Source organism: Montipora capricornis, chromosome 2 (assembly GCF_036669925.1).
Source record: "Montipora capricornis isolate CH-2021 chromosome 2, ASM3666992v2, whole genome shotgun sequence".
In the NCBI taxonomy this organism is placed as follows: domain Eukaryota; kingdom Metazoa; phylum Cnidaria; class Anthozoa; order Scleractinia; family Acroporidae; genus Montipora; species Montipora capricornis.
In genome coordinates, this window is record NC_090884.1 from 59,494,122 (window position 1) to 59,504,121 (window position 10,000).

The 10,000-nt window shown below is 39.7% G+C and overlaps 1 protein-coding gene across 1 annotated transcript in view; it reads right to left on the bottom strand.

Moving 5' to 3' along the window:
* LOC138029377 (short transient receptor potential channel 4-like) overlaps positions 1–10,000 on the bottom strand; it is a 29,482-nt gene that overhangs the window by 17,735 nt on the left and 1,747 nt on the right. Inside the window, exons 2-5 of the mRNA XM_068877130.1 lie at positions 6,035–6,332; positions 4,626–5,124; positions 3,815–4,010; positions 2,397–2,561 (exon numbers count right to left, since the gene is read on the bottom strand). Of these exons, the coding sequence (XP_068733231.1) occupies positions 2,397–2,561; positions 3,815–4,010; positions 4,626–5,124; positions 6,035–6,332 (1,158 nt within the window). The remainder of the gene's footprint in view (positions 1–2,396; positions 2,562–3,814; positions 4,011–4,625; positions 5,125–6,034; positions 6,333–10,000) is intronic.

Sequence of the window (10,000 nt, forward strand, 5' to 3'; positions counted from 1 at the left end):
CTAAGTACCAGTACTCAGCTCACGACTACTCAGATAGATTAAGCCCTGGTTGTTTACAGATTTAAAGTGCATGGTAAACTATTGTAAACTATTGAAAATATCCCATGACTAAGGCTTAACGACTGGTAAGAAACAGATCTTACAAATTCATTTTAAAAATTTTAAACTCATTCCAAGTGGATTTTTCAGGCCAGTGTTGGGGTCAATACCGAGAATCTGGAGCTTAATTCATTTGTGATTGGCTAATGGGATGTTTTGGTTAAAATTTTCAACCAAGAGAGGGCATTTCTGATGATGTGTCCAAGTTGGCTGTCTTGCTATTCCTCTTGGACGCCTTTAAGTGAGTTTTGGAAAATGTGCTTAACCTTTTATTCAAAGAGTTAATTAAGGAGGCAGAAAATGTTGTACCTTTTGAGTCATTACATGAAATCCTATGTTCTTACCATTCGAATGAAACCACTACAGCAGTACAAAATGAAAATTTCGATTTTTCCAAACGTTTACATAGTGACCATTGTTGCAGTGAAAGGTAAAGAATCACAAAAATAAATCATTTTAAGACCAGCCCTTAATCTACTTGAGTACCATATGGTTTAAGAGGGCTTTATTGATCATTTTAGAATTGACTTTGATTAGCACACCATGAGTATTAGTTCTTTTGCTATAAACCTAATTATACAATGCCAATGTGTAATCTGCACTCCGGCGCTGCAACAAGTGAGCCAGAAACTGAAATAACTGTAATTCACTTTTTTAATCCAATCTTGTTTCAAAGTGGCCAAACCCTGTGTAGTGAATTGAATAGTGAATTACATTTTCATTGTACAGAGGTTTTGCATCTGTTGTTTTGAAGTTGTTTCTACACCCTTCATTTTGCTGTACGTAAATAAGTCAATTAAGTGGAGATTAAGATTTACAGAAAGTCTGCATCTTTTGAAGCCACTTACTAGGCTGAGATGATTTTTACATCACACAGTTGTTGTAGAAAAAGTATGGAATTTAGCGGAAAATCAAATTTGCAGAATTTCTGCATAAAACGTTTTCAAGCCACTAGGCTGAGATGCAGAATTTCTGCATCACAAAGTTGTAGAAAATGTAAGAATTTAGGAGAAAATAAGATTTGCAGAATTTCTGTATCCGACTTTTTCAAGCCATTAGGCTGAGATGCAGAATTTCTGCATCACACAATTGTTGTAGGAAGGGTATGGAATTTAGCAAAAAATAAGATTTGCAGAAATTCTGCGTCACACAACTGTAGTAGAAAAAGTATCGAATCTAGCGGAAAATCAAATTTGCAGAATTTCTGCATACAACGTTTTCAAGCCACTAGGTCGAGATGCAGAATTTCTGCATCACGCAGTTGTTGTAGAAAATGTATAGAATTTATCAGAAAATAAGATTTGCAGAATTTCTGTATCCGACTTTTTCAAGCCATTAGGCTGAGATGCAGAATTTCTGCATCATACAATCGTTGTTAGTAAAAGTATCGAATTTAGCGGAAAATGAAATTTGCAGAATTTCTGCATCAAACGTTCACCAGCCACTTGGCTAAGATGCAGAATTTCTGCATCACACAGTTGTTGTGGAAAATGTACAGAATTTATCAGAAAGTAAGATTTACAGAATTTCTGCATCAAACTTTTTCAAGCCACGCAGAATTTCTGCATCGTTCTTTTGCGTTAGATAAACTATACTGGAACTTGTCTGCAGCCTGTAGTCCTGTGGACAAGAACACCTTTTCCTTACTGCAGTTTTTTAGCTCATTTTTTGTGTCCGTGTGTTACCTGTAATTTTTGATTGTATACTTTTAGTTAAAATATGAGTGCAGAGTAATTATGATCTATTAAAACAACTGTTTGAAATTGTGATTCGGTCGTGTTAACAGTGTATCACTCCAACTTTTAATATTACTGCAGTCAAGTCTTTTAAGTTCCTGTCGGAAATCACGTTTTATGCAGAACGAAAGTGGGCTTTTATGACGGAATTTTGTATTTTGGAAAAACCCATTTTAGTTTGGAACGCGTTGTTGGATACTTTCAATGAACCTACGACAAGCGTCGGCTCGTCGGGAAACCAATGTAGTTAAATTGGATCTTTTTAGCGCAACATCATAGGAAGATTCAGGGTATATGATCGACAAAGCTCTCTTTTGATTGGACAAAGTAATAACTTTGGTTTTGGTTTTACGACACTCATTTGAAAACCGCTCTAGTTTCTTTAACTTTATTTCTTAGTGCTATTATTATTTTAATGTTGGCACTTCCTAGAACCTATGTACACTGAGTTACGTAGGACGTCCCAGTCGTATTAATAACTTAGGAGACATCCTTATCTTACAACTGTCAAATAATAACAACGAGCGCTTTCAATTCCCTATACCAAGAGCCTATGCTTACCCTCACTTTGTTAATGCACCAGCATCGTTTCGCAAGCCACTGTATACAGGATGCGGCTTTGTCCACGGGAATGAGGTTAAATGGAGGCGGCAAAGGACTGACCTCACTAATATAATACATCCAGATGCGGGTTCTTGTGAACTTCCACTTCGTATCTTTTTCTTCCTGAAAGAACAAAATTGTCAAAGAGTTAGCTGTGCCAAGTGATCATGAAGCAAACGAGAGGCACTAAGAGCCAACCTTTCTGATGGGTGCAATGATCATGAGCTGGAGACCTGGATAGGAAGAATTTGCCTACGCTTTAGAAAGTACAATCCTCTTCCATTTTGGTAGTGATTTAGTATCACGTTCACTGCGATCAACAGGCTGACACTGGCCTCTTACCCACAGATATTGAATAACTTCTTAAAAGAGAGAAAAGAAAAAGATAATTTCCATGCGTTCATGGCAAGTGTTTTTGCCGTCTTCAAGGCGAAGACGGAAGCGCACCGTCCACCTCAGGTTTGTCAGTTAAATTCCTCTTACGAGTTATCGACGTTAAATATGCTTGTTTTGATTTGCTTTTGCTAAGCAAAATCCTCTTATTGCCATTGGGGACATTAGACGCTTTAGTTAAGTAGTTAAGAAGGCTACGGCAACAGACGTCAAACAAATGATATTTTTGACTAAAGAGCAAAAATACCAGTGCTTCACGAGAGGCATACAATTTGGTTCATTTCTTTGTCAAAATTTGCAAAATACCAATGACAACAACCAAATGTAAGCTCAAAAATGAAAATCTTTTGTTCTCTGTACTTGTCTCAAAGCGTTTGAGCCAATTTAGTCCAGTTAGAGGATATTTCGTTCACATTAGGTAGGGTTACACACACCATGGCAAATGCCATTTCCCATTGTAAGTTATCCCGCGGTGCCTCACACATGGGTTTTAGAATACCGTGTTAATCAGCGGTCACACTTTACAAAGATACCTTTACCGATGTAAAAAGAAATCTCACGAAATTCGTTGGCGGGAAATTTAATCAGCATCGTGATTGGCTCTTGTACTTCGTGCATCAAAACACCCTTCCAACTTACCACATTAAATGTCATGAGCGCTTCGTCTGATATTTTGACGTATCCAAGGAAATTTACCACGGAAATTTACCTTGGGAAATGTCGGTCACCCGCACTAAATGTAGTTTCCCGTGCTAATAGGGTCATTTAACGCGGTAAAAGTGCCCCTTGTAACCGCACCTATTGTTAGTTGTTCATTGCCGTAGTCGTGGTAGTTGCCAAAAAATCCGTACTAATACACAGCCATTTTACTCCTGAAAGTGAAAAAACTCAGAGCTACGTAGATTGGAGGCTGCCTAAAGTTTTGATCTTGGGACATTCGTTAAACTGTCGAAACGGTTAACTTTTCTTTGTGTTAAACTTACCGCAACTTTCTGGTACGAGTTATTCAGCATAGCAATCAACAAGTTTAGCGCAACCAGCACGGAAGCCAGGCTATATCCAGCAAAAAGAAGCATTCCTGTGACTTCGGTAATTTCTGCATTTTTGTTGGTTTCGAAATCTGTAAACGTTACATGCCCAAACAGTGCCCAAAACAGTGTGGATAGCGTTCCTTCAAACCTATGACGGCAAGGGAAACAGCAAATGACGTCAAGAAAACTATATTTTCTTCCTTTAAAACAAGAATTCATTCAGAAACAAAACTAAGGAAGGATGTTCTCGTCATCAATCATGGCAATGGATATAAAGATGTCAACTTGTTCCTTTTTGTTGTTGGAGCAAACGGCTATCTTAAAATCTGATTAACAAAACAAACACTGGTGTGAGATTGTGGACTAATTTTAATACAGTAAACGCTTATCAACAAAGAGGAAGTTGGTTGCGATCTGCTTCTTTGGGGACCAGCATAAAAGGGTGAGTGTGTTGGTTGTCGATGAGGCTGTAAATACATCGAACAACTAAAGGACAATCTTTAATGCTCGTCTTCGGTAAACACCCAAAACACCCTGGTAAAGTCTAGTCACGTTTGTCCGCGATAATTAAGGAAGATATGGGGATCGTGTTGTTTTAATGGAGTCAACATTCGCGGCTACGTAACCCACCCTCTTCATCGCTTGCTTGCTATGATAGGACACACGTGACTACATCATACCCGGGTGTCTTCCCTGGGGACTAGATTAAGTGATGATCAAATTGCCGGATAATGAGGCTACGTTTCATTTGTCCAATACTTACTTTTCAAAGGTATGAATTTCGGTGCCGTTTTTGAGTTCTGTTATGTGGTGTGAGGTGTGCACATACTGCGAGTAAAGTTTCCTCATGGCAAGAGCGAACGCAAAAACATTGAGCGCAAAAAGTGCAAGAAACCTTAAAATATCCTTGCCCATCATCATTAGCGATAAATGAAGAGGTCCTAGGACAGAGTTCACTTGAAAGACATGTGAAGCTTCAAAAAATGTAAGCACCAAGGCCAGTGCGTAGAAACTGTTGGATAGTAATAAGAGACGATACGGACCAAGGGAAGTGCTTCCCAGTAGATCGCGTACATGAACAGTCCATCCTCCGGAATCCGAGACTGCGCATGCATAACCCACGATCCAAAGGCCAGCGGCGAGGATGTAGAGTGTAATCATGGGTATTATTGCCAGGTGCCACCACTCGCACAGGTATCTGTCCACTCCTTGGTTTTTAACGTGTTTGATCTCCTGAACAGTTATACCAAACACCCAAATTCCTATCAAAACAGATGCAAAAAGCAAATAGGACAAAAGCAAATCAAAAAGAGATGTAAGAAAGTACAATGACCAAGCACCAACACCAGCAGCCACAATTTCTCGGGTCCCGAAAGAAATAGAAGACCTTAGATTGCTAACTGGAGAAATGGAAGCGTTTTCCTAGCAAGAGGTTTTACTATCCGTCACTCTCTGTAAACGTGATTATGGAAATGAGTGACGCCCGTGCAAGGCTCGTGTTATTTTAGGGCTCAGAACAATTCTCTTCGGGCAGGAAGATGTCACTCTTTCAAACGTAGGTGATTTTATAATTAAACGATAGATCATTGCAGGAAAAATGTACCTTGTTGATTTTAAATCATTCCATCACTGTTTAAAATAATTTTAATTAAATGGGAAAACTTACAGTGTGCATGATTTCAGGCGACAACAATATAATCAAGTACCTCGACGGAAAACTTCTCCCTGCTGAAATTCAGTGCTACCTTTTGATATGAAAGTATCTTGCTAATTAATGTTTTAGCATTACTATACTTGTTGATAAATCTCACGGTACATGCCATTAAGCCAGTCCGCGGAAATGAGAGCAAACTCATTTGTTCATGCTTTTTCAAGCGCTCATCAGATTGGTTCAGTTTCTATTCAGAATTATGACTGGCGTAAAATATTACTTTGGTTTAAGTTTTCAAATAATTTTGAACATTTGTCCTCAAATATAGCTTGTTCAACGTCGCAAAGCCGTGAAGTGTCCTTTAAACTATGTTCCTCAAGAAAAGATTAGACTTGATCGTGATGAAACACTTCTTGTTAACTGCCCATGAAGTTTTCGCGCATCTCGCTACCTGCTTTCCTGCACAGAAGAGTTAGTTAAGCGCCACTCAACTGAAAACTACTCAAGTCCTTATGACATACTTAGAGGCGATATCCGTAGAAACGAATCGAATTTATCCTGGAAGGCAGACATCGTAACCAAAGCCAGCAACCACATGGTAGAAGAGACTTGACCCAAGAGTTTGTACAGCGGCTTCTCAAGCTTCTTTGTCACTCGATTGGAAGGAGTTAGTATGTATCCCACCATGCACAGTGGCATCAATATAGAATACAGGAACGCCAGGAAAAATTTTTTGAGGGAAGAGAAGCGATTCCATCGATGTGTGCCCCTGTACACAACTGAGTTTAACATGACTTGGCTGTATGGATGAGCAATGAACTGAAAACAAAATGATGACAACTAAATTGAAAAAGAAACGTGACACACCGATCTCTTAATGTGATCCACCTTCCCACACGCTCGCCGTGGGAGAACAGTTTTGCTGTTCCTTACCCAGCTTACCATATGTATGACATGTGAAGCTGCCACTTGAAGGCGTGCTAAACACATCCGCCTGGTATGTTAGCTACGCCATGCTGATGAGGCCCAACAGGGTGAAACAGTTGTCCATGACTGCTAATTGACCGGGTGAAATGGTTGTGCGCATGCGTGATGTGTTGGTCACACCGGGGACCACACCGGGTTGTCCACTGGGTTGGTATTAGCGTGTGTCACCTTGCTTTTACATTTGTATTGTCGTTAGATATTTGCGCCCTTTGTCCCCTGTGGTTTTGGCAGATCTCGCTATGTTTCCACAATTGACACGTTAATTCTCCTAACTAGTACCATGGATTTCTTTGTTGAATATTCATGAAAATTTGGTGTTACATCAAGATCAAACCTTTTGAACTGATAATAGACTTCATTCTCAATACCTGTCCGACTGACATTTCATTGAAATTGTAAGGAGAATTTACGCAACAATCACTCCTGGGAGTTAAAGGGTTACAGTGCCCCTGTAACCAAAAAATCAATTCTTATTTTTATTTGGATTTCAAAACTACGTCAACTAAACACTAAGCGAATGATTTTTCAAGCCTTGATTTCAGAGACACCTGTTTATTTTAACTTTAATTTTCTTGTTTAATGGTCCGGAGTTACTAACTTTACGATTTTGAGAGAGCTGGCTTGAGGAGAAAATGACGTCAAAGGCTCACTAGTTTAAGGCCTTGGCCTAACTATCGAACAAAATTGAATTCCACATGCAGCATTGTTGAATGTTGAGGTAGTGGCAAAATACCTTGAATGATCCAACATTGCTTGATGAAACATTCAAGTTCAAGTTGGCGCTAAATTTACAAGTATGGCGCTAACATTGAAACGAAAACCGCTCGTAGCGTTTGTGGTACTGGAGCTGTTTGAGGACGGAAATGATGAATTCAAACGAGGAAACCCGAAAACGTTTAAGAGAACGTGTTGAAAAGGGTATGTTCACTGCAAGATACATCCACGCGTAGGAGATGATGAGAGTCAATTCTGATCAATTTGCAGAAATTGTAAACGCTATTCAACCAGAAATCTCCAAACGTACAGACTGATGGTGATTTAGGGGACTAAAAGTGTCCAAAAGACATGGCCTTGCTTTATACTTGCTGATCAAGGTTTCTGGCCGTTTATCCTTGTGCGCCATCTTTGTAAAAACGTCGAGCAGAATTGTTGGTCGCAATGTTTGATCAAAAGCAAACTTGATCTAACACTTGATCGAACAAAAAGGGGTTGGACGAGCATCATTCAACATGGTGGCCAAACGGCCGAACAATGTTGGATCGAGCAAAGTTGGAGTGTTGAATCCAACTTTGTTCGATAGTTTGCCCAGGGCTTTAGTGTGGACAGTCGCTACAATAATGATAATTCACTTCCAAAATAAGCAACCGTAACCGGCCACAAATTTACGTGGCGAACAAGAGAAACGATGTTATAACTCAATCGATTTTGGAGATTTTGCCGAAAACCCGGTCAGTATAAAATGCAGACTGCAGACTGCAGACTGGGTCTAAAATGCAGACTGGGGCCTAGGTCTAGGCCTGGGCCGAGGCCTATTTTGTTCCTTTTTATCAACGTAGTTGATAATGTAAATTAATAAACGAATACGATAAAGCCAAATTTTTGTGTACTACTTCCCCACCGACGCAGCACCACAGTTTCTTTAGAAATTACCCCCTTCATCTATTTTTTACACCCAGTCTGCAGTCTGCACTTTATAGTGACCGGCCGAAGTTCGCAGATTAGAGCAAGCTTATCAAACCGCTTTTGTAAGTCCTATCTGGCCAAAAAGAACCAAAACTGTCCCAAACATTGCTTACAAGAGCATTCGTTAGAGACAAATGTACTGCAATCCAATAAAAATTTATACGGCGTCTAGAGTTCCGTAGACTTTCGAAAAGTCCTTCGTCTCATACGGGTCTAATTTAAGACTTTTCATACTTGATTGGCGCCAATTTTAGGGACCCAAAAACGTGATGGATAAAGCTGCTAAGACCACAGGATATTCCGAATTGCGCGACTATCAGGGGAAAAGAATTCAAGCATATCTCTTTTACAGAGATGTGTTTGTGTGTTCTCCAGCCGGTGTTGGTCCAAAAAGTATCACTGGGGATCTTCTTTCCAAGAGGCGACTCGAGATTGAAATTAAATAAGGTTTCGTTTTATTTTGTCCTTTTTTGTGATTCCCTTAGCACAAAGTCAACAAATTTCTTCTTTCGATTTTGTAGATTGTTTTCGTCGGATTGCGCCATCAAGCGAGGACTTGTGAATGACGTCATCCCCTTGTTGGCGCAAAACGCAAACAAAAACCTTGCGTGCGAGACAAATCGACCTCTCGCAACTTCGTCGCTCGCTCATCCACTTCGTATCCGAAAAATCACGCTTCGCTTGCCAAAACATTTTCTCCTGGGATTCTCGTGAGGTCGACATGTGGCAAGTCTAAGAGTTATATGTCCGACGAAATGGACAATGATGACAAGAAAACTCGCCAATGATGTCTGCTGTAGGCTTGAATTTACGGCGACGTGGTGTGTGATTTTTGAAATATGCCAGAATCTCTGTCAACAGGGAATTGCAAACGTTTTCAAACCTTCTTCGTTTTTCTAGTGAATTTTACCAAGCGAGGCATGCATTAAGAAGGAAAACAGGTTGGAGCGTTGAATCCAACTTTGTTCCATAGTTTGGCCAGGGCTTAAGAATGCAATGCGTGTGCATGCTGCAAAAGTAATGTGCATCAAGGGAGTTTTGGGCTTTCAGACTTTTGAACTCTCTTTGCATATATAATGAGGTGCATTTACACCCTGAAATCTTAAGTAAGTGAGCCTTTGACGTTACTTTTCCCAAGGTCGAATCGGTCAGTTTTGAACGTGAGTAATGACGAACTGTGAAATCCAAAACTCACACTCAAAGTAAACGGCCTTTAGATAAAAATCAAATCCAGTCAGGTGTAAAGCAAACAGACTTTCAAAATCTGAACAAAAAAATTAAAATCATTTTTTTGACACTTTACAGAGTATGGTCAGTTTAGTTTGTGAGTTCCTGGTAACCCCGTAAAGGATGTGAAGAGACGGCAATCAATTGAGCACTGCACCGGTCTCGAAGGGGTCATGGATTTCATATGAATGGCGTATATTGTTATATGCCTCGTTCTTCAGACGATGCCGCTACAACAACACAATAGTGGTTGTGTTGCCAGTAAAATCTGTTGTCAGGTTGAATCCGTTTTTACGTAGAGTTAAATTGATGATCGTCATTTTACCTAATTGAATACGCACTCAGATGAGTAGAAAAAAAATTTTTTTGGAGTCTAAACTAAGCTTAGAGAAAAATTAGGGTCAGTTTAGAATTTAATTTAGTTTTGGTTATGACATGCACATGGATACCAATCGACTTATTATAGAAAAGTGAATAGTGAAAAGAACTGTGTTCGGTGAAGCATGTTGTTCGTCGTTGTAGTGTAGTGGTGAAGATACAGAACTACATATCTGGAGGGTCCGAGTTTGAATACTGGTAACTGAATAGCG